This window comes from Eleutherodactylus coqui, chromosome 6 (assembly GCF_035609145.1).
Source record: "Eleutherodactylus coqui strain aEleCoq1 chromosome 6, aEleCoq1.hap1, whole genome shotgun sequence".
Taxonomy (NCBI): Eukaryota; Metazoa; Chordata; class Amphibia; order Anura; family Eleutherodactylidae; genus Eleutherodactylus; species Eleutherodactylus coqui.
In genome coordinates, this window is record NC_089842.1 from 170,752,610 (window position 1) to 170,778,136 (window position 25,527).

General features: G+C 43.1%; 1 protein-coding gene across 2 annotated transcripts; it reads right to left on the reverse strand.

The window, feature by feature from the left end:
• Positions 1–2,874: 2,874 nt before the first annotated feature.
• SNAPC1 (small nuclear RNA activating complex polypeptide 1) lies at positions 2,875–24,778 on the reverse strand. Of its 2 annotated transcripts, XR_010793201.1 has the most exons (12): positions 24,714–24,778; positions 21,657–21,808; positions 19,768–19,927; positions 18,399–18,539; positions 14,652–14,756; positions 14,184–14,342; positions 13,076–13,129; positions 11,996–12,058; positions 9,856–9,994; positions 7,042–7,119; positions 5,079–6,125; positions 2,875–3,262 (listed from the first exon to the last, which is right to left on the reverse strand). XR_010793201.1 is itself a non-coding variant. In XM_066608198.1 (11 exons), the coding sequence occupies exons 2-11, from the start codon at positions 21,779–21,781 to the stop codon at positions 6,091–6,093; spliced, it is 1,059 nt and encodes a 352-aa protein (XP_066464295.1). In that variant the 5' UTR covers positions 21,782–21,808; positions 24,714–24,778; the 3' UTR covers positions 4,762–6,090. The 2 variants fall into 2 exon arrangements, 1 of the variants encoding a protein (XP_066464295.1); XM_066608198.1 differs by lacking the exon at positions 2,875–3,262 and having other exon boundaries at positions 4,762–6,125.
• Between the last annotated feature and the right edge of the window lie 749 nt (positions 24,779–25,527).

Here is a 25,527-nt window from a genome sequence, read left to right on the forward strand (position 1 = left end):
GATGCTTCTTCTATGGATAGATGCCAGCTGTCTTCCAGCAGGAGAGAACATCTTTGTTGTGGTTCTCTGGTTTGGCAAGCAGAGGGGTAGGAGAGTATGGATTAGGCAACCCCTTCTATTACTTCTATGTGCAGTATCGGACTGGGGTTCTCAAGGTCCACCAATAAAATTCAATCTGGGAGCCGACTGTACAGCAACACACAAACATTAACTGATCGCCATTAACAAATTCTTCACCATTGCATTTTAAATCCATTTTAATAGAAAGGTGGTTGTGATTGCGTGAGGCCAGTTCCACTGAAATATATGGAGAAAGTAATAGGCAAGAATTGGTTTACCTGATATATATATATCCTTTACTTAGCTCATGCATGGGTTGGGGGGCTGGGGGACAAGCCTGGCGCAGGGCCCACCAAGGCATTTATCTGTTCCCCTGTGGACCAGTCCGAGTCTGTCTATGTGCCCTAATAGTGCACAGAATGTCCAAATCATGCAGCCAACATAAAGAGGTTGTCTCATCTCAGATAATCCTGTAATACGAGAGCCACCCAGTTCCCCAGCAAAAAGCCAATTTTGTCAGGGCCGAGCCACGGCCAGCCAGATGTTATGTGTCCGAAAGATGAATAGCCCTTTATATAATTCAGTATATGGTAGGTCCAATGATCCCAGAGCTGCTATTTGCTAGCAGCTGTCCACTCTGGTTCATGGAGGGGGGTGCCTATGTTATGTCCATGTACCCTGAAAGTGCCTATGGAAAGTCGTAGCTTACAGCAGACAAGCAATTTCATAGTGACAATACCATTTCTCGCTCTTTCCAATTGTAATGAATCATTGGGGAAGCCGTGATCTTTTAAACTCCCTAATTAACAATTCTTAGAAGCGCTGTGCTTGTTAGTATAGTTGCCTGGCAATAAATACTGCTGTCATTAAATAATACTATGAGAACTTATAGACTCCTGTAGAGATCAGGCGGTATCGCTTACTAAGGGTGACTACCCATTACAGTTTTTTTTGACTGCGAAATTCGCAGCGGTTTTTTCTGCAGGGGTCTATGGGACGTGTAATGTTAAAATCGCGATAGTGCAAAATTGCAATTTACTGCAAAAATCGCGATTTTGCGCGATCGCGAATTTAACATTACACGTCCCATAGACCCCTGCAGAAAAAATCACTGCGAATTTTGCAGTGAAAAAAAACGGTAGTGGGTAGTCACGCTTAGGCCTCATTTACACGAGCACTGTTTTTGCGCATTAAAAGAGCACTTTGATTAGATCCAATGGTTTCCTATAGAAGCATTCACATGAAGAAATTTTAGACGCGTTATTCCTTTACATCAATCAAAGATAGGACATGCATGGCCACAATTCCCGCATCGAAGGTCCGTGCTGTGAGTAATGCTAGGACCTGACCTATTTTTGGTGCAAGCCGTGCAAGAGTTTCCATTGACTCCTATGGTAGCAGGAGTCTATGAAAACTCCTGAGTAGGAAAAGAAGATTTCTGCTGACCAAGGAAATACCCCGCAGCTAGCAGCAGGACATTTAAAACATTTTAAATGTCCTGCTGTAAGCTCCTGTTAGTCCCCGTGGGGATGAGGGAACTCCCTGAGGGTTCCCTTAATCCCTGCGGGGACTAACTGGAATTTACAATGGGACTTCTAAAATGTGTTTCTGGGCAACACATTTTAAATGTCCTGCTGTAAACAGCAGGGTATTCCTCCGCACCCGCTGCTGGGCAATTCCCCAGCTGCGGGGGGGATTTTCTCAACCTCTCTCCCCAAGGGATTTCTGTATAGCGGGGAGAGAGAGAAGTGGGGTTACAGGGCTTCCCCAAGAGTGTTGGAGGAGGGGGCAGAGCTAGAGGAATCCTCCCCTCTATATTTGCTGTGGGGAATTTCTATGAGAAGCTGTATAGCCCCACCCACTCTCTCTGCACTATGGGGATATCCCTCAGGGATTCCCATAACAGGGTGAGAGTGAGTGGGGCTATGGGTTAATCCCCCATAGCAGGGTGTGAGTGCGGGGCTGTGGGGGATTAACTCATAGCAGGGAGATAGAGAGACAGAGCGGGGCTATAGGTTAATCCCCCATAGCTCCGCTCTCTCTCCCCCTGCTATGGGGATATCCTGAAGCCCTGACGGGCGTCTTCTCTCTCTCTTCCTGGAGCAGTTGCCTGTTCATGCGATTTTTAGCACAGTACAGGTGCGATTTTTTTGCACACCTATACTACGCTTAAACAAAATTTGTGTGAACGAGGCCTAAAGGGCAGAAGGATTGATGCTGTCTATTGACCCATAGTGTTAGGTCATAAATGGCGCCTGCACTTCTTTGAACTGAATTTCATCAGTTTCTGACTATTATCTAAAATTGTGCTGCTTTTTGCATTGGGCTGCATTTACACAAGTTTTGTGCTTTGCCAGATGCACAAAAAGTGTGCGAATATGAACTCCAACCTTTTAAAAGGAGTAAAAAGAAAAAAGTTTGGTACCGTGATAGCCAAGATGTTGTGCATAAAGGGTATTATAGGTGTGCAGAATGGGATTCCTTAGGCAAAGTCCTTTGGTGTTTGCTGAAAACAATCACATTTTGAATAGAGTCATACACATGAGCAATGTTTTTCCTCACAGCGGTGCTGCAAGGTACAAAGTCGCTGCATTTTTTTCGCTTTTTTTCCCCAGGACGCATAGCCCCTTATTTTTAATGGGACAGTAAAACACATCAAATAATCGCATAGCGTGAGATGTGCACGTGAGTACGATGGGAAACAGTTGCTGATCCTCTGACGAGCATGTAAGAAGGGCTGAAGGATTGCAATTTCACAAAAGTGATGCAAGGCATTTTTCACAGAAGTAATACGAAGGTAAAATGCACGTTGACAAGTGTGATATCGGAACGGGTTTCCCGGCCCCATATCACAATCACCCGGTTGAATGTAGCCTCACTCTGCAAAAATGTATCCAAAAGAAAACATGGAGCTAATTTTGAAGCTTGATTAAAAATATATTGCCATTACATCAATGGAGTCCTATGTGTTACTATGGCTACAGACTACAAAAACCCCTATGTGATCTGATCCTTCAGACATGTGTTAGAGATCATTTAGGGCCCTTTCACACAGGCAGAATATTTCCGTAGGAACCAAGCAGATGCAGAGAATGACCGCTTCGTCACTGGAAGAAGAAGAATCGTCCGGCTGGAGGTGACCAGGGGGTACTGGAGGAACCAGGAGAAGATCAGTGGGGAGAAGATGCGGTAAGAAGGCTGCCTGGGGAGAAATAGGTAAGTATTGATTTTTTTTTCTAATGACAAAACCCCTTTAAGGAGAGATGATATCCTTCGAACCCACATCATAGGCCTCTCACTAGTCAAGCCAGAAACCTATTGCACATTAATGAGGGGCAAAAACCCCGAAACAGCTGTCTGTGTATGGATTCTGGCTTTTTGTCAATTCCCAATCATTGTTATAGAGCCTTGTATAAAGGGTTTGACATTGATTTGAAGGAATGCTGCCATCTAATAGGTGGTGCTGCAGAAGTATTGTTCCATCTTCCTTATTTGTTCATTTCATGTTATGATTGGTGTTTTAACCCTTTGCAATCCAATTTTGTATTCAGGGTTTCCTAGGGGACTTTCTCTTTCTGCCATTATACAATGGCGCCATCTGCTGGCTAGAGCCAGTACTGTGGTATGGGACATGCTAGAGAGGCCCCCCGACAACAGAGCGGTGAGTAATATGCAGTAAGTATACCCTGCCAGACGTCTTCCGACATCGGAGCTGTACAGCCTTCAAATAGAATGTCTTTAGATGTCAGACAGTGGATTGGAAAGGGTTAATGAAGTGTTTTGTTTTTTGCACGTACACTACTGCGTAAAAGTTTTTGGCAGGTGTGGAATAATGCTGCAAAGTAAGATCTTTTTTTTTCAAGATAGAAGGTATCTGATGAACTGCAAATTGATACAGCCAATGTCATTAAGAACTATCTTCAGTGTGGAGGAGAACAAGGAGTCCTGGAAATGATGATATGGCACCACAGAGCCCTGATCTCAGTATCATCCAGTCTGTCTGGGATTCCACGAAGAGACAGAAGGATGTGAGCAACAGGAGAACTGTGGTTAGTTCTACCCTCCAAGTTCCTTCAAAAACTGTCTGCAAGTGGACCTCTTGTGCTCCCTTGTAATGGGATTTGTCATGGGTGCTGGACTTCTCATGTCTTTTCGAGTGTATTAAGCTTCAAGCACCTCTTTGCATCCTCCCACAGAGATGAGCCATGGTATATATGGTATATAAAATGATGGGTTTGGAATGGAGCTCCAACGTAGCTGCAGTGTCTTACACTTGAAGTGACTGTGTTCCAGCGGGAAGACTTTACTTTATATATCTTGGTGGATATAAGCTGACTGCATGTATTGCTTAAAGGGATTATCATGGTTCAGAAAAAAAGTCTGCTTTTTTCCTAAGAAAAGCCTCACTCTATTCCATGTGTATGGGAAAGCAGTACAGCCCAATGCAAGCTCCGACAAAGGCATTTAAATCCCCCAATCGAAGTTCAGGTGTCCCGAAAAGCCTCCCGTCATGCAATTGCAAGATGCCGTCTAGTTGTCATGGGCAGCCTGGGGCCTTCTGAAGGCTTCCAGCACTGCCGTGGCTGATTGCCTATCAAGCCCTGCTTGTGGCTTGATAGAATACCCGTCGGATTGTGGTATAATGTAATACTGCAGTATTATATTATACTGCATGAGCGATCAAATGATCACAAGTCCCTGTGGGGACAAAAGAAAACCCTTTTATTATTATAATAATTATTATCGCTGTGTCTATAAACGTCTGATGTATCAAAACATTGCAATATTTGTCCTGCATGATGAGCGTCATGAGAAAAAAATACATAACACCAGAATTGCACTTTTTTAGTCACGCTCTCTCTCCAAAAAAATGTAATAAAAAATGATTAAAAAGTCGTATGTGCTCCAAAATTGTACCAATATAAACTACAGGACATCCTGCAAAAAACAAGCCTTCACACAACTATGTTGACAAAAAATATAAACTTTTAAAATGCTCAGAATCTACCAAACATTACCTCAAAAGTGACAGACTGCGGTATATGCCATCAGAGTCCGTTAGATGGAACTGCCACCTCTCGTACCCGGCACCCATCCCAGGTCGATGTGCTGGTCACTGGGGGCGATAGGGAATTACAGAAATAGCAGAGCAGGCTGTCTTAAACTTTTTCAAAACCCCTATAGAAATGAATGAGAGTTAAAGGGGTTGTCTTGCGGCAGCAAGTGGGGTTATACACTTCTGTATGGCCATATTAATGCACTTTGTAATGTACATCGTGCATTAATTATGAGCCATACAGAAGTTATTCACTTACCTGCTCCGTTGCTAGCGTCCTCGTCTCCATGGATCCGTCTAATTTCGCTGTCTTCTGGCGTTTTTAGACGCGCTTGCGCTGTGCGGTCTTCTGCCTGGTGAATGGGGCCGCTCGTGCCGCAGAGCTGGTCACCGCGTCGTCATCGTAGCTCCGCCCCGTCACGTGTGCCGATTCCAGCCAATCAGGAGGCTGGAATCGGCAATGGAACGCACAGAGCCCATGGTGCACCATGGGAGAAGACCCGCGGTGCACCATGGGAGAAAACCGCAGTGCATCCCTGGGAAAGGACCGGCGGCCATCTTAGGGAGAAGATTTTTATAACTCCATATTTCGTCGGATCGGTGAGTAGCAAGCGGTTTAAAAAACGCTTTAAATTGCTATTTTATGCCAGGGGGGTGACAGGGGGAATGGGGTAAGGTAAAATTTTGATGTTTGTTGCAAGACAACCCCTTTAAGGAAACAACACAGCACAGTCTGCTATGAACATTTCCGTACTCCGTCACCCTGGTCATGGCATACAGAGGTATATTTCCACCTTAGCCAAGATGGGAATATCCCTGTATTGTAACAACAATGACATTTCAATTATATAACATACTAAGATTTTTACTGGAAAAAAAAATATTGTGCAATGAACAGTATAAAATATGACATTTATATACAAATGTAGCTGGGTACAGTAAACTTTCTCCTTTGCAGTCTGCATTGTGGAATCTTAGTAATGTCTTGGCCTCTTTGAAGCTGGACCATCTACAAAGAAAAATACAGAAGCACAAGGATATTTACTATTACGTTTCACAATAGCATAACTGTGCACATTCTTGATTCTACACTTCCTTCTTTGCAATGCTCCCCAGTACCTGTTCACTCCCTTAACATGTCTTTATTAAATTCTTGCATTCCACCATGAAAGTCAGGAGTATGCTTTCAAAGAACTTTGCATTATAACATGTCAAAGTCATTCCTCCTGGAAATGTAGAAATAAATTGACTACTAGGCCTTATAGTGTCCATTGTAAATGGGAATATCCTTAGTAGAGATGAGCGAGCATACTCGCTAAGGACAATTGCTCGATCGAGCATTGTCCTTAGCGAGTATCTCCCCACTCGGGAGAAAAGTTTCAGCTGCCGGCGCGGGTGACAGGTGAGTTGCAGCAGTCAGCAGGGGGTAGCGGGGGGGGGGGGGGGGGGGGGGGGGAGGGAGAGAGAGATCTCCCCTCTGTTCCTCCCCGCAGCTCCCCGCCCGCCGCCGGCAGCCGAATCTTTGCTCTCGAGCGGGCAGGTACTCGCTAAGGGCAATGCTCCATCGAGTAATTGCCCTTAGCGAGTATACTCGCTCATCTCTAATCCTTACACAAATTGACACTATTCAGTCCGTACTGACAATGTCAGGCCATGTATTGACAAGAGGAACTTTCCCACCCAGTTGTCATTTTGTTCATATATTTCCAGGAGACGTAAGGAGCACAGCAATGGGGAGATCCAAGGAAATATATTCCACAATTGGCATGTATACAGGTATTTACTAAGGAACATGTCAGTAGAGCTAATGGCTCCTCTTAAAAAAGGGACAATATTACTCTATGAACAGTAGTGTTACAAAAATACCTAGTACTAAACAAGTAGGCAGTATACAGTTACTACAGAGAATATACCAGTGGCCATACCTTCACTGCTGGATGAGGAATCCTCCTCCGGAATCACTGGCATCTTCTCAGGTTTCTTCTGAGGCAATGGTGTCTTAGCTGCAATTCAGATATACAACCAATAGTTATTTAATATGCAACACTCTTCTAGTAAAGGGAATGTGTCATCAGAAAATGACCTAATATATAAATCACATTTTTGTTTCAAGCATCTACTTACCCTAACTGCAAAATGACCACTGCACAGATAATAGAACAGTCTCCCATATAAGACAACTAGCTGATATACCCGGCTTCGCCCGAGTTAATTTGATACTGGTGTTTATCTGGTGTTCACACGGAAAATCTTATGTAGTCGTGGTTGCTTTAGAGATACCGGGAAAAAAAATATGTTTTTGCATGGTTCTTTGCGTTACCCAGAAAAACACCACGTGGAGGCAACCTTGCAATGTTTCTTTTATATAAAATGATATCAGGAAGTGAGAGAATTAGATTACATACATAAAATTTGGGCGCTAATTCTTTTGCGCTTAGAATTGAATAATCGAGTTGGGACCCATTAACTTTTCCTATTTATGACATAATCAATGCTCGAGCCAAATTTCGAGTTTCTATGACACCGGGAAGTGAGAGAATTAGATTCCGTATGTAAAATTTGGATGCTAATTCTTTTTCGCTAGAATTGAATAATCGAGTTGGGACCCATTAACCTTTCCTCTTTATGACATAATCTATGCTTGTGCCAAATTTCATGTTTCTACGACATCGGGAATTAGTGACGATATATATAGATGCGTCCCCTCCTGTGTGAATGGCCTATGAGGCTGCTGTAAAGCGTATCTTTAAATGCTGTTAAATGTAGCTCAGGCAAGATGGGTGCCCCATAGTTATAACATTTTTCCTATTTGTTTTCATTTTCTTTTTATCCTACGGTCTGTACATATCTTTATCTGGTTTTAATTAATTAAGACATTTTGATGGTAGAGTCCCTGTAAGCAAACAGTGAAATTCCTTAGGAAATTCTGATAATCTAGCAATTGTTTTCAGCACAGGGAAGACCACTAATCTTGAGTTCTACAGTATCAAACCCAGGGGATACAACAGAGAGAACCAATTAGAAGACCGATCTGACAAACCGGACTGTAGCATAATTGGCAGTGGGATTTTATTTGATATGCTTGAAGCACTTCCCCTTTACAAATAAACTAAATAAAACGTTTTTACGTCCATCAAATAACGCAGAATATCTTTTCAGTTTGGTTCATATGGAGGGTCTGGAGGCCTCCGTCCGAACTGTGTGTATGCATGGCGCTGACAGCATGCGCCCGCTCAGCTGATCGATCAGGGTCCCGAGTGACAGACCCCAACCAATCAGTTATTGATGACCTATCCTGAGGATAGGTCATCAATAGTATTTCCCTGAAAACCCCTTTAAGTACGACAAGCTTTCCAGCAGAAGACACAGAGGCCCCTAGTAATCCTTCTTGAGATTCCTTTGTATTACTGCGACCCACCTTGGGTCTCAGCTGTAAGCACATCATGTCCCTTAGCAAATGAGTAATGTGACTTGACAGTGCATGGCCCCAGAGCCAGCAATGAATGTGTATGCAGACTGACAAGCATGCAAAGATCCCATTATAAAAAAAAATCTCTAGCTTGTAAAAAAAAAATAATTATATATATATAATATTATAAATAAGTGTATAAACAGCAGGTCACTTAAAGGAACACTAAACCTAGAAATAAAAAAGGAAACGGGGGATAGAACTGCACACAGTGTGGAAGGGTGACCACACAACAGACTTTAGGGAGCTCTTGACGGAATCTTCTGTCAGTCGTGGTGGGGGCCATAAACATTAGTTGACCGGTCCCACCAAAATCGTTGGGTTCAGCAAACTTACATCTAATGTATATGGGCACCGTGAAGGTGGCTATATACCTTCAACAACTGTCGGGCAAACCATGGCTCATCTGACAGCTGTTTCCCTTGGCTTCCTCATACAAATGAATATTCCAACTCAGCCGAAAGTTCATGTCTTTAGGAAAGTAAGCTACAGCTCTGCTAGCAACTTACCTCCAGAGGATTGGGTGTTGAAACTCAACATCCCTTCTTTCCCCCAACATCATCCATGAAGATGTCTGACAGGCCGTCTCAGCGATGATCATTGTGGTGCTTTTACTCAGGAACAATCATCGCTGAGTGAATGAAGGTAAAGCAACCCAGGAATCGCTCCAGCCCGCCCAACTCCATTCACAGTAAACAGGCCATTGTTCATAGGGGACTGCCTGTTTACACGGGCCGATCGTCATTCCGGTTTTTATGCATGCAGAAACTGGACGACGAATGATAAGACAATGAAATTATTGCTTGTCGTTCGGCCTGTGCATGTATTTAGACTACACGATAATCATTAAGATTCTAGCTGAATGTGAGAATCTGAACGAGTTATCGTCCCGTGTAGAAGGGCCTTAAGATGGCAATCTTGGTGGCCAGTGTTAGGTCCTCGGCACCCCCAATGCTTTGCTCATCTCATATGATGATCTAATTTCATAAATGCTAAATTCAATATACTGCTGGAATCCTGTTCCTATGCATTGTGGAGACTCAGATGGCAGGCAGTTATTTTGGGTGTAGATGAAGAAAAACATAAAATATACAGCTCAAAATCAGCAAAAGATAAGGAATGGACTATCTAAGTAGATTTGCAAGTTGAGTTGTCTTGTACATCTTGTAAGATGAGCAACTCCGAAAAGATTAAGCAATTCTAAGTATTCGACTATAAGGAAACATGACTTATAAAGTATAACCACTGGATCCCCTTTTACAAAGCTTACCCTTCCTTATTGCTTCTCGCTCAGCCTTCTTCTTGACTCTCCTTGCTTTGTCCCTTTCCGCTCTAGTGAGTGGCCGATATATTCCAGCCTCAGACTTCATATCCATCTGAACCTGCCGGTGACGTCTGGATTTAACAGCCTGGGTGTACGAATGGAGAGAAATAAACGTGACTAAACTCTTAATTGAACTTAAAGCGGGATTATGGTTTTGTCAATAATAATACAGCTGGTTTGCAGTATTTCTGCTTACTATCATCCCTTCCTCTGGATCAACAAGGTGGGGGGGGTGAAAACAGGCTGAACTAGATGGACATGGTCTTCTTTCAGCCTATGTTACTATGTTATGTTAGGTTTACTTTAATTTGTACTTCCTGGGGTAAAAAGACCTGTACTGATCATGTGATGGGCACACGGCTCATTACAGCACAGCTATCAGAGCTCTGCCTAGCAACAAACCATGTAGCTTATTGTCCATCACATGACTAGGACGGATTTCCTTCCCTGGAAGTAAACAATGACGGTTCCTATTGAATGCAGACAAGCAGAGCAATTAATGCAGAAAGTACATTATAGAATGTTATAGCTGACCGAATCTAGCTGACATGGAGTAATTAAAGGCGTTTTCCCACTAATGCCATTTATTGCCTATCCACTGAATAAGGGACAAGTGTCTGATTCCTGGGGGTCCGACCGTAAGGACTCCAGCGATCCAGAAATCTGCACACGACTCCTCCATGTGTGGAATGGTGATGCACTTGCATGACCACTACTCTATTCACTTCTATGGGACGGAGGAAGATCAATGCACTTGGCAATCTTCCTCAATCTCAAAGAAGTGAATGGAGGGGTGGTCATGAGTGCGTATCACCACTCCATTCAGTGGAGGATTCGGAGTGAACAGATGTTGAGATCACCAACGATCCCTGCAGCGATACCCCCAATGATTAGACATTTGTCCCTTGTCTTATGGATAGAGGATAAATGCTATTAGTGGGAAACGCGTTTAATCGCCTCCTGGCACAGGGCGTACATGTACATCAGGGGTGGGAAGAGGTTAGCGCAAAAAGACATATAATTACGTCATAAGGATGTTTCAGTGTTAGCAGTTGAGCCCATACTATCTGAAGAAGGAGTCAACTGAGTGACAGCCAGCCCCCCTCTGCAACAGCTGGGATCAGTGAGAACACCAATCCCTGCTGTTAGCCTTATCAAAAAAATATAGAATTTTGGTATCGTTGTAATGGTACCAACCCACAACAAAAGTTATGTTATTTATATTGAGTATTGAACACGCTAAAAAATGGCAGAATTCATGGTTTTTTTACCCTGTTCTCAAAGCAAATTTAATAAAAGTTATACAATAAACAATATGTACCTCAAATTGATACCATTAAAAACAACAGCTTGACATGCAACAAACATACCCTTATATGGCTAGGTCAATGGAAAAATAAAAAAAAAACTTGTGTTTTTTTGAAAAGTGGTGATGATAGTCCCCAAAAATTGTCGCATCCTTAACCCTTTCCAATCCACTGTCTGACGTCTTAAGACATTATGATTTAAGGCTGTACAGCTCCGATGTTGGAAGACGTCCCTCAGCGTTCTCTTATGTATATTGCCAGCCTCTCTGCTGTCAGAGCCTACCCAACGTGTCACCTCATGCAGTACTGGCTTTAGCCAGCAGATTGCGCCATTGTATAACAACAGAAAAAGAGTAAGCCCCCTAGGAAAACCAGGATACAAATTGGATTGGAAAGGGTTAAGTCTAAAATAAAACATGTCATCAAGGAGTGAAGGAAATGGCTGTACTGCAGCACCAATACCTGTCCAAATGCATCAATAGACTGTATGGAGCTATGCCTGTACCAATGTCATCTACTGCTTTACCACAATACTATCCTTTGAATAAGCAGAAACTGATACCATTGTACATCAATGCCAAATGATCCTAATTGGAGTTATTGGCATCGACCTCAAGAAGCTTTCAGCTTTCTTCTGGATCAACACGGTAGGCTTATAGGTTGGACTTCATAGACCTGTATCTATTTTCAGCCTATCACCTATGATACTGTGAGGTGTACAGGTGCAGTCTGTGCTCCGACCAGGGTGCGCCAACCCCTGCGACATTCTCTTATCTTACCTGTGTCACCGCAGTGTAGGTCTTAGATTTGATCTGTGCAATATGTCTTGCTCTCTCTGAACCCTGAAACATGAAGACAACAGAGAATACCAGAAGATAAATAAATCAGATAACATTAAAAGGAAATATATTACTAACTATTTACTAAGTAAATCAGATAGGGAAACATTAAATTTTTCTAATCCGTTTTTAATTTCGGATAGATTTTTCTATTCTGTTGACTAGAAATGACTATGGGCTACAGTTATTGGCATTAGTGATGTGCTTTACAACAGCCCCATGGGCCACAGACATGAGGGGGCCCACTGACTTCTTTCGGAGAGTGTACTAGGCGTGTTCTGTGGCCCGAGCGGAGGTCACTGTGCAGAGATGGAGAGGAGGTAAGCTGTGACCACATCCTAGTGTGATTAGTGGTTCCTGTGTTATCAATGTATATGTGTTACCTTTCATTGTAACCCTCCCTGTGATAAGGAGGTGAATGCTGAAAAGTTTTCTATACAGTACAGGAAGTGGCAGCCTATTATTAGGCTTAGCAATCAGTGTGAAAACTGCAGGATTTAGGGATTTTTTGAAAAAATGAAAAAAAAAAACCACTAAAAATTCTTTAAAAATATGTTTAACATAAAAACCTGAGTTATACAATAGATCATTTGACACATTCCCTTCCAATCCGCTCTTCAACATGTTTTTACATTATAAGGCCATGTTCAGATGAGCACTGTTTTCCCGCTGTTAGCAGTGCACAGAACACGCTTCTAATAAGAACCAATAGGTTCCTACAAAGACGTTCACATGAGAGAACGTTAGGACACGCGAGTGAAAACTCACATGTCGCTCTGAGGTGCGCGCAAAGATAAGGCATGTCCTATCTTTGCTGCGTGCTTTCCATAGGCTCTTATGGGAACCTTGAAAGCACGTAGCACGCATCTTGGATCGTCTGAACAGACTACTTCAAGTAGCTTGAGGTAGCGCATTCACACGCACTTTACAGCTCTATAGCCGCGATCTTTTGTCGCTGCTATAGTGCACAAAAACAGCGCTCGTCTGAACGAGGCCTAAGGATGACACAGTATAACCTACCTCTGACTCTTGAGAAGTGCCTTCTTGCTCATCATCAGTTTGGGCTATTAGTGTCTAGCAAAAGAGAAGAAAACAACAAGAACTTTAATGTTGATAGTCTATCCTTAGGAGAGAATTACCAATGTTTGAGCGTTTGGGACAGAAGCCCTGTAACCCCTACTAACTAGTACACGGTCTTTTCATTTCTTTCAATGGCACAGCAGGTTGTTCATGAGGACAACTGTGCTTATTACTGCAGCTCAGTTGCATTTATGTGACCGAGATTGAGCTCCTGACTAGTAGGGTTCAAGAGGCCAACGATGACACACTGACGGTCTTATAAGGTCATAAGGACTTTCTAAAGAGGGGGTACTTAGAGCAGCTGCCCCTCTTGTGGACCCAGTCCAATGGCCAGCATGCACTTTAAAAGGCCATGCAATGCTCCTCTGGAGAATATGGTAAGTAAATGGCAAATGGTACAATACCTCAGTAGCGCCACATATTAGAAGGTAGCTTTCCTACAAGTCAAAGGCCTGCCTTTTAACACGACTGGGAATATTAGCCAAAACCAGATACATTGATGAGGGGCAAACCCCCCCAAAACAGCTGTCTGTAGATGGTTATCTTTTGCTCCTGGAAACGACTCTGGATTATATTTCTAGTTATGTTCCAAGGCGTGATAAAAGGTCAGACATTGACTGGTAGGAAAGGTCAGACATAGGACTGTAAAGCTACCCTATAATAGATGATCAGACATAGGACTGGAAAGCTACCCTATAATAGATGATCAGGCATAGGACTGGAAAGCTACCCTATAATAGATGATCAGACATAGGACTGGAAAGCTACCCTATAACAGATGATCAGACATAGGACTGGAAAGCTACCCTATAATAGATGATCAGACATAGGACTGGAAAGCTACCCTATAATAGATGGTGCTGTCAAGGCATTGTACCATCTCCCATTTGCATAGCATTTAAATGTTTCCAATATTTCACTTTCTGGTTCTTGGTTCAGCATCTACTTAGTGCTGATGGTACATTCAAAAATACTCAAAAAATTGCAGCTTTTATGTTACTAATAACTTAATATCTCAGTATTAAATACAGTGGTGGTTTTTCCTTACCTTCTTTTCTTGCTTCCAGAACTGATATCCTTCCACTAAAGATTGCAGATTATCTGTAAAGTCTTCTTTAATCAAACTCAGAGCCTTATCTGGCTGCGATCTATCAGCAGAAAGATGACATTTTGTTTTCTGGTAATGCTCTTGAATATTCATGATTTCCTAAGAAAAAAAAAACATAGTTCAAACCAGAATATACAGCTTTTGTTAACTTCATGGAAAAGACTGTAAAGTCCCAACTCTATGCCAAGCAGTTGCTGAAAACGTTATTTCTAGTGGTGAACCGAATAGAAAAGTGCAGCAGGCTCCTGCAGCCTCCTCTCCTATATAATAAAAGCAATAGATAATGACGTATACCTTCCCAGCATATAAACCAACTGAGCACACTGAATGTGGTCTTTATTTACTAAGATATATCCATGTCCTATTGCTTCTTAGAACAAACTGAAAGGACATAAAATAAAGAGTTACCTCCAAAGATTCTGATGTTATCAGGTCGGCTACTCTGTCTTTTTTATCGAGAAATTCCTCCTTGTTTGCTTCAAGTTGTATGCTCTTCTGGGACCTGAAGGTCAGCTGCAGAGATGCACAAGAAAGTCATCAAATGTCATAAAAAATACAACTATATAGCCTCCTGTCCAGTTAACTCTGCATTGTAATCCTCATGTGTGGGGAATATTCTTAAAGGGTACAATAACAGGCAGTGGAAATAGTGAAAATTTTCCACAGCAGAAAATCTACACCAAAATCCGTGCCTTTATTGCATCAAAATCCAAACAAACAATTATTGTAGATTTTGAAACGGATTTTGGTGCGGATTCACAACTGATTTTACCCTGCAGCATTTTCGCTACATATAAATGTACCCTTAACCCCTTGAGTGGCAGGTTTCCTACCACCCTGTCGTGCCCACCAGGGCAGGTTTTTTGAAATGGTCTAATCATTGAATTTCAACTAGTTTTGCAGTTGCGTCTCAAGAGCCATAACTTTTTCATTTTTCCATTGACATGGCCATATGAGGGCTTGTTTTTTGCGGGACAAGTTGTGATTTTTTAAACAGGGGGGAGGAAAAAAAGAAATGGGGAAAAAAGAAAAAAGGGGCCATGTCATTAAGGGGTTAAATAATGTATTAACTTCCTTCTCTGGGTCATTACGACGCAGGGATACCATATGTGTGATTGTATTTTTGATTTTTTACAAAGTAAAGGGAGACAAGTGTTTTTTTATTTTTTTACTTTTTTTTTTTTTTTAATTTTTTTAAAATTTTTTAATTTTTTTTGTCCCTTTAGGGGACTTCTACAGGGACCCATCAGGACCCCTGATTACATTCCAGGGGTCTGATGGTGAAAGCCCTTTACATGCTGCAGTGACAGCCCTTTACATGCTACAGTCACAGACTGCAGCATGTAAAGGGTTAACACAGCAGAGATCGGAGGTTTTCTCTGATCTCTGCTGTAAGAGCTAGTACCTAGCTGTCCTCTGACAGCTAACAACCAGCTCTCCCTGCCACAGAGACCATCGGCTTGCTTCTGACAAGCCGATGGTCTCTATGGCAACCTGTAAACAAAGCAGGACATTGCCGACATGTCGGCAATATCTTCTGCTGGTTTTTCAAAGCCCTTGCACTGCTCTGTGTGGGGCTGTGCAGGCAGAGCACACTGTCACAGCTTGTGGCATTGTGCTCTGCAGCTCCCATAGTGATACATAGCCCGGAAATCTTCCGGGCTATGTTGCTATGAGCAGTGGAGCTAGTCACGGAACTTTTCCGGGCGTGCCACTCAAGGGGTTAAAGGGAACATGTGAGCTCAAATGTGCTGTGCATTCTGCAGGCAGCATGTCATGGAGCAGGAGGAGCTGAGCAGACTGATATTTAGTATTATAGGGAAAGATTCAGAAGAATTTGAATTATATTCATTTATATCTCTGCTCATTCTGAGCTGAAGAGTCAAATGGGCGGAGCTATCAGTGATTGACCGCTCCCACTGTATATACAGCCATACACAGCTGTCAATCACTGATAAGACCACCCATTGGACTATTGAGCTCAGAATGTGCAAAGATATAAACAAATAAACTACAGGCTCTACTGAACCTTTCCCCATGAACCTATAAATCAATCTGCTCAGCTCCTCCTGCTCTAGAACATGGTGCATGCAATTTGGACAGCATGTTCAAGCTGACAGATTCCTTATAATCCCTTCCCGCGCCAGGACGTACATTTATGTCCTAGAGCATCAGGGCATGAATGAAGAGAGGTCGCGGGACGAACTCTCTTCATATAGCGCAGGCGTCAGCTGTTTATTACAGCTGACTCCCGTGGGCAATAGCTGCAATTGGCCGTGCGGCTGATCGCAGCTATTAACTCTTTAAATGCCCCGAACGATGTTCTGGGTTCCAGTACGGCCGCACCGTAGTGAGATCGAGGGAGCCGTGCAGGTGTCATGGTAGCCGGGGGCCTTCTACAAGGCCCCAGGGCTGCCTTGGGAGACTGCCTATCAAGCCATCCCTGTGGGGTGGCTTGATAGGCTGCCTGTCAGAATGCAGTATGAGGTAATGCAGTATGACGTAATGTATATATGTCTTTGAAGAAAAAAAAAAACTATACAAGTTTGGTATCGTAGTAATCGTACTGACCCAGAAAATAAAGTTATCATGTCCTTTTTGTTGCAGTTTATGCGCTGTAGAAACAAGACGCACTGAAAGATGGGGAATGTCGTTTTTTTTTCCATTTTACTCCACTTAGAATTTTTAAAAAGTTTTTCAGTACATTATGTGGTAAATTAAATAGCACCATTGAAAAATACAACTCGTCCCGCAAAAAACAAGCCTTCATACAGCGACGTCGATGGATAAATAAAGGAGTTACTATTATTTTAAAGGGGGACAAAGAACGAAAATGGGGAAAAAATAAAGGGGCCGAATTATCAAGGGGTTAAAGGGTTATCCCTATCTTTCAGTTTTAGCATTTTGTTTCTCTGCCCCTCCTGTGCCTGTTTTGTATGACAGGACTCAGCCGTGCATGTTTCTGATTCGGCTATATAGTAACGTATGCAGCGTCAAGACGGTGTGATGACAGGCAAACAGCAATGCCCTGTTTCAGTGTTCCCATTCACCTGCTATGTTATCCTGCAGTCTGCTATATGGAGGACAGGAGCCAGCAACGTTACATAGCAGGGGGATTGGAACAGTGAAACAGAGCATCAATCTGTGTGTCAAACGCTTCCATTACCAGTACTGCAGCCAGCACTGTAAGTGTAACAAGGACACAGAACATCACTCTGTGCCACTAAGCCTCCTACTACAGGTACTGGAGTCAGCAGCAAGCTCCGATATACACAGTGATGCTCTGTTCCAGTGTTCCCATTCAGTACTGTATATAACGATGCCGGCTGCTCTCCCCAGTACAAGAACTGGTGAATAGGAACACTGAAACAGAGCGTCAGGGTTTCTGATGCTGCATTGCTGAGTGCGAAACCTACTGAAAGATGGGCTCCTCCAGGTACTGACACAGAAAGGGCTTATGTATATGACCCTGCACTGTCCACTATATCAATATAGTATATATACAGCTGTGCACTGTGCTGTCTATTATACAAAAACATAGAACAACACAGAGACGCCCCCTTCAACTGAATACCAGTGCAGAAAGTTAGCAGGTCAAGCACAAACAATGAGCGCTCCCAAGAACCAGGCTAGTTTAACCAACTCATGGCCACTCACGGTGAACTTACATCACTGCTTGCTGGGCTCTGTGCAACAGAAGTGTAAATTACTGTTACTAATAGCCTGTGCTTTGGGTGCCGTCATTGGTTCAGGTCTGATGATGTCATCAGAGTGAAAGCCACTGGTATCGCTTGCTGGGAAAGTTTGTTGTATTAATAAACTTTTCTGGACTTTCAATGCTGTATGATTCTTTCTCCCCCGCTCTCCTGTCTGTGTGAGATCGGAGGAGACAATATCTAAGACACTAATGCAAGGAATAAAAAGGTCGGGCCTTCAAACATTCAGTGAGTATTATGCAGCTTTATAACTATAAAGTTACAACTTTACGTCCGTTTTCTCTACTATTTCTAAGTGTCAAACGCATCAATAATTCCTTTGTTGGATCAATATTACTTGACAGCTGAACGCTGATCATGGAAAATACGAGTGTCTAGCAGAACATGCAGTTATTTGTGCTAATGATGAAACATCTGCACATAACACATGCTGACTTACCATGGTGGGCATGCCTGTAAAATAAAAGGCCCGCATACGTCGCATCTGTCTGAAGATGTAGACGGCGTCTAAATGCTGAGCGCTGATTAGCTCTTGATGCAACTGTTCTATATCAGCCCAGTCCTTCAAGGCTATACGTATCTGCAGGAGATCAAAGGAGAAAGTCAGAACTTGAGTCTCTAAACCAATACAGGTCACCTGCGAGTTAACAAAAACAGTTATTTTCATATTCTATATACATTGTTATATATCTATTTTCACACTTCTGATATACGCAAATAACCTAAATAAATTTAAAAACCTCTAGGGTCATTCCAGGACAAATCACCCAAGGGGTAACACCCGATCACCTTCCCGATGGTGACCCAATTCTATACTGACAACCATTTTAGTGGTATCAAGTATGGCCAAATACACCTAATTGTGCTTCATATTATGAACTGTGTTATACAAATTGTTTAGCTAAGCAATTAATTAGACATTTGAAAACGCCTGCTTTCAGTCAAACCCCATTCATCACTCTCTGTCAACAATCTACTCTCTTTTGATCGGCACCCAAGAGACTTCAACACGAGGACAACGTATATCGGCTCGGCGTGAAAACCGAGCTGATAATACGTTCGTGTGACTTCACCCTTAAAATCAGGGTATGTTCACATCGAGTCTTTTGGCCATGAAATTTGCACTGATTCTGCATCAAAATTCGCATTATGGAGTGTCCCATTGGTTTCAATGCGAATCTGCACCATAGTGTACACAGCACAGATGGTTCTGCATGTTGATTTGTTTTTTTCACAGCATTAATCATGCAGCATAAACGACATGATACGTTCTTCTGCGGGTAAGTATCATTAGAAAGATACCAAAATTATTGTAATATTTTCAGGTTTTTCCACTTTTACATAATGAAAACCCTTTTTTGAAAATTATTATTTTCTCTACATTACTGCATTCAAAGTCACATAACTTTTTTTATTTTTTAAAGAACAGAGCTTTCTGAGGGCTTGATTTTTGCGTGACGAGCTGTAGTTTTTATTGATACAATTTTGACGTACATACGGCTTTTTTGATCACTTTCATTGCGTTTTTTGGGGAGGCAAAATGAACAAAATAAGCATTTTGCCTCTTTTTTTTTTTGCTTACAGTTTTTGCCGATAAATAGTGTGTTAAATCTATTGTACAGGTCATTACAGCTACGATGATACCAAATAAGTGGGATATTTAACATTTTTATACAAATAGGGCAAAGTGCGCAAAAAGGGTTTCTTTTCTTACACTATTCACTGACCACCTGGCATTGTGCTTGATTGGTTTTTATAATGTAATAGTGAAATAGCAGCAACATAATGTACAGCAATAACAACAATACCTTTTGTTTGGGCTGACATAGCTGAGTGTTATATAAACCATACAGCAAGTACATGGCACCCACTCGAATCTGAAATGTGTATGGTGGAAGGAAATAGGCCGAGGCAACAGAAAATATTTCCCTTGTGAACCTATTACTCTCCAGACTCCTCATCCCACCGCTGCAATAAAAAGAACATGTTAGTGTAAATGGACAAGAAGAAAACAGAATAAAAGGCCAACAGAATGAAAACTAGAATACAATGAACTACAATATTAGATTAGAAATATATATAAAAAAAAAAACTTATATAAATAATAGATAAAGGGCCCGTCTGTGTTAGACAATTTCTATCCATGAGTTTTAGTGATAGAGGAGGGTTGCTATAGTCGTTCTCACTCTCTGGTGGACCTTCTGCCATTCTGGAATGACTCGATTTTACTGCAGTTCCCACACGGCTTCCGTTGACTTTAATGAAAGCCGTGTGACCCGGGGCCCGTCCAGAATTCCGCAGAAAAAACAGGAGTTAAAAAAAAAAAAAGCTGTGTGGACCATCCGCAGTACAGAGGAAGAGAAAAAAATACAGGTATGCGTGGCTGATGCCTGGCACAGGGTCAGACTCCGCTGCGGAACTATTTGTTGTTGGATAACTTTTTAAAAAATTTAGGCCCAATGCACATGAGCAGATTTTTGCCGCGGAATCTGCGGCGGGCGTCTGGCCACGGATCCCGCCGCAATGTCCGTCCATAGCATGCAATGTAAAAGGATTCACGCACACAAAAGGAAATCACTTGCAATTTCTGCTAGGAAATTCTTCTGGAGGAAGAATCGCAGCATGCTCTATTTTCATGCGGAACCCGCACAGACGACTTCTATTGCAGTCAACAGAAGCCGTCCGACCCCCGGCGATTCCAAAATATCAATTTCGAAATCACTGCAGATCTGCAGCATCGCCGGCACTGCATCCTCTGCACTGCGCATGTGCCTCAGCTGGCACATCCACAGCACAGAGCAGAAAATATCCAGAGAGGTACGTGGGGGTCACTGACTGGCACCAGGTTTGATTCTGCTGTGGGATCCCGCAGTGAAATCCGACCCGGCCGTGTGCATTTGGCCTAAATCATCAAATACTTTAATTTTTCCGTTAACGAGTTTGTGTTATATATTTCTACAAATATCTATAAACGGATATCATAACAAGTCCTTATTCATGGCAGGGTCTCCTTTGACTAGTTTTAGGCCCAATGACCATGGGCGGATTTTAATTATAGAATCCGTGCGAGTCTCTCACGCGGGAGATCCGCAGCTCTAGGTGCCCAAAGGGATGCATTAGTATCTGCAAAACAATTTAGAGCATGCAGATGTGATTTTTTTCCCAGTGTGCGGATCGCAGGCGCAGGAAGAGATCGCAGCATGCTCAATTTTTCTACGGATCCTGCTTCCATTGAAGTCAATGGAAGCTGTCCGATCTGTGGCACAGCTACAGCTGTTACTGTGGACATGCCGCAGATCTGCGAGAGGAGGAAATAAAAAAAATGTGCACTGCACATGCATCCGGCACGTTGACCGGCGTGCCGGACACATCCACCGTGCTGAAGAAAGACGACCCAGCCGGCACGGAGAAGACCCGCGCTGGATCTGGACAGGTAAGAAAATGTATTTTCCTGTCCATGTCTGCAGGCACAGCTGGATCCCGCTGCAGGATTCAGCAGATGGAATCCGTGCGTGCAAGTGGACATTGGGCCTTAGAATTCCGTTGCTTTCAGACAAGGCTCTCTGGCTTTCAGTACTTAGCCCCTTGAGGAACTGCTTAAAGTGTCCTTGTGCTGAACATCCAGTCATCCTGCAGTAACAGGTCCTTTTTACTAGATTTAATGTAAAAAAGAGCAAATCTCAGTGTAATGACTTACTAGAATATGCTGTTGAATTTGATCTCCTTCCATATTGATAAGAACACCTCATAACGCACACTGTCTGTAGCCTGGAAGAGACCAAGGAGGGTCTCACAGTCTTCTTTAATGCCTGGAAAATTCATGATGTCGGCTCTTTAACATGCAGGACTCTGGGAAACAACAGAAATTACAAGGTGAGCATTCAACTACTCAATTAAAATTCTTCCTTTATTTTTCATTTTTTCCTCGCCATTTTCAAACAATCTTAACTTTGTTATGTTTCCGGTGACATAATTACATGAGGACTTGTTTTTTGTGGGATGATTTGTAATGTTTAATGATACTGTTTAACATAATGCTATGTTTTAGGTTCAGATCTATGCTGGAGGCATTTATCTCCTCACTACTAATTGTGGTGCTTTCAGTATATTTGTACCGCAGTCAGTGACTAGTGTCATTTAGGGCTCTTACACATGAGTGCCATTTTAACCCTTTCCAGTCCAATTTATATCCTGGCTTTCCTAGGGGGCTTACTCTTTTTCTGCCGTTACACAATGGCGCTATCTGCTGGCTAAAGCCAGTACTGCATGAGGTGACACGTTGGATAGGCTTCGTGTGCATAAGCCATTGTGCTGGAGTCGGTGGAATGAACGTTAGCTTCACCGTTCCTAATAAGTAGTTAGCCAGGCAAATACTTTATACGTTCAGACTCTTTGAGTCTGTATAATCATTTTTTCCTGCTGCTACAATATATGTTTTTTTTTTAAACATTTTTTGGGGGTGACATTTTATATGCGATTAATAAAAGCTTACTTTCTGGCCAACCCTACTTTTAAGGGTTGCTGCTTTTGGCAAATCTATTCACTTTACAACCTTTTGGATGCTGTAAGTGGCACATATGCACTAATGGCTCCCAGATCCAGGTTGTTGTAAAATACATGTACAGCCCAGTGGGATGCAACGTTCACAGGATACTTTCTGGCCAATTCATCTACAACATTGGCCGCCTGCAGACGGCCGGGTCGTCTGCAGAGAGCATCGTGACACTCACCTGCTCCCGCCCGTGAGTGACGTTTCTGTGCGAGCCCCGCACAGCATGCCGCGATTTGTTTGCCGCACGAGATTTCGCGTGGCCAAACCGCGGCCGTCTGCATAGGATTGCTTTTTTTAACGCAATCCTATGGCAGCTTCCAGGGGCGGAAATTCCGCGGGAAATCCCGTCGCGGGATTTCCGCCCGTCTGCAGCCGGCCATTGACTCCACATTTGGTACTGTAGAATTTCCGTTTCAGGCAGCTTCTGTCCCAATCTCAACATCTGGATGCATTGTGTTACATATCAGTACAGTGTTGTGTCTTTTGCTTCGATACATTGTCAGTGTTGTGTCTTTTGCTTCGATACATTGTCAGTGTTATGGCACCTGTTAGAGCCACTTTCTTTGCCGTGTCCATCGTTTCCACCAAACTTGTTTTTCTGGACTACAATGTAGACGATAAATGAAGAAATGTTAATTATCAGTTGTAATGATTTCCCTTTGCCCGTGAATGTCTGAGACAGTTGCAGACGGTCTGTGGGGATCCCCGCAGTGGTTTACAGATACGGTCATGTGAAAGAGCCCGTAGGCAACGCTCATGGTTTTTTTCACAGCGTTTAGCGGCCATTTGAAACTGCTGTCGTAAACTGATTGCTTTATGATGGATCCCAGTGACTAGAATGGGGTCCATCCAGCTTTTATTATGCTGTCCGGCATTTCCCTTGACGGACTTTAAAACTGAGAAAGAACCTTGAGAGGTTGGAAAGCTCGCTATAACATCATGTATTTTTGTTAGCCATTAAAAGGTATCATATCTACAAGACTGAGGCCCTTTTACATGCAACAATTATTGCTCAAAATTCGTCCGAATGGACGGAAATGAACGGTAATCCTTATATGTAAACGTGGGCATCGGGCACTTTTCGTTTGAATGATGGATTTTGGTTCATTTAAAATCCATTGTTCAGCCGCTGAAAGACTGAGCAAATACATTCCATTTGAATGTATTTCGCTTATCCTTCAATAGACTGCAGGATGTTCTCCAGGTGGCATGTTTACACTAGCTGCAAGGAGAACAGTAGAAAGTGTGTCAGCAGCTGTTTGCACAGCTGGGAGTGTGTTTAAACACATGCTGGGCTCTGCAAACAATTCCTAGAGGTCCTTTTACATGCAACTGAAGATGATTAAGTGTTAATGGCCATCAACACTTTATGCAACTACATCTTTCAATTTTGCAGCATTTTGAAAGATTTTGTTTGCGTGTAAAAGGGCCCTTACTTGATTTCTATTGCCAAGAACAATCACACCTTAATAAAATAGCGCAGAATGACAGACAGATTGGTACACTTAACAGAGGCATAGTGGTCTCACATCTGCACCCGGGGGTTCTGCTTTTCTGCTGCATTCGGGGGGAATCCCCATGGCTAAGTTTCTGAACAGAACCGAAAAGCGCCAGGCGGACCCCACTGCCTATAATGGGGTATGTTCACTGTCCGCCCAGCTCTTGGACACAAGTAAAAGCGCTGCATGCTGTTTCTCCGGTATTTTGAGTCAAATCTGCAACGCAGACGTGAAACCGTCCTTACTTTCCCAAAATGACCGGAAGACCCCTCCATCCCCATAATCCTGAGAGAAGAGACCGGTCACTGGTGGCTCATGGTCAGCGGGACGGACAGCGGTTCTCCACCTTCACAGAAACATTCGCCTACATCCATAACTGTGAGGATAACTGTGCTCCCTGATGCGTTCCAAAACTACTGACTGCCCTGCTATGGGGGCACTGTGGCTGGCCTTGGATTGGGCTATTATGGCTGTCACTCATATATGTGGAAGGGGGGCCGTAAAGAGATTTTATTGGCATTCTATCGAGGTCTAATGGCTGCCAGTTCTGGCTAGCACTGCTGCATGAGAAAACACGCCGTTACAAACACATACAGCGCCAGTAAGCCTGCACTAATGTGCGGCCCGTCCTGTTATAGCAATGCGACCACGTGACACACAAGCAGTACAGAAGCGTCTCCCCTCTATACACCTAGTAACTCACCGCACTCCATAACGCAGCTCTCAGGAACTTACGTAATGCGACGTCAGCACGCTCACCGACTTCATAGTTCTACTGCGCATGCGTATAGCTCTAGGCGGCTTGTCAGTTCGGCGAGCGTTCGGCTGTGTTGTGTGCGGTCACGTGCTGGTTGCTATGGAAGCGCGGAAGTGGTTACCATGCATAAATAAACTGTATTATTGCTGTAAATGCCTCTGTACGTTCCTTATCCGGTGTAGTTGGAGAGCTCACATTGTAGATGCTATAATGTGCATTAACGTGGCGCAAGCTTAAGGGCTCAGTCACACATGGGTATTTGTGTGCGCGATCTGCAGAGAATAGAGCCCATTGATTTCAATGGGTTTGTACACATTTCCGTATTTCGTGCACACGTTTTAGTCATAAAAACAAAACAAAAAATGCTTTATTTTTCTATGCATGTGCGGGGGTGCATATACCCTGGGAGATGCGTAATATGCTGCATAATTACACTGGAATTCATTAAATAAATTAGCCATTTCAAGTGCTGCGTCTTTCTTTGCAGCGCGCAAATGAGCGTGCGCTGTGAGCGTAAAAAGGATGGTAAAATACACCGGTACGTGGACAGAAAAGCATTGCTCGTTGCCCAAATATATTGCACTAAGGCGAGCGCAAATGTGCACATGCCCATATGGAGCTGGCCCAAGGCAGGTGTCTCACGGGCACAAGTGCACTTAGGTGTGTATTTGCGCATGCAACGTGTGTTTGACTCTAGTTTTAGTGCGCATTTGCGTGCACGAAAAAACACACTAGCACGCTCCCATTCACTGAATTGGGC

Bases quoted from the DNA above. Each gene is read 5' to 3' on its own strand.
- SNAPC1 (XM_066608198.1), bottom strand. From the start codon at position 21,781: ATGAATTTTCCAGGCATTAAAGAAGACTGTGAGACCCTCCTTGGTCTC. The intron at 19,928-21,656 runs GTAAGTCATTAC...TTTTTATTGCAG, and splicing joins AAATTCAACAGCATATTCTA to CGGTGGGATGAGGAGTCTGG. The intron at 14,343-14,651 runs GTAACTCTTTAT...TTTTTTTCTTAG, and splicing joins TAACATCAGAATCTTTGGAG to GAAATCATGAATATTCAAGA.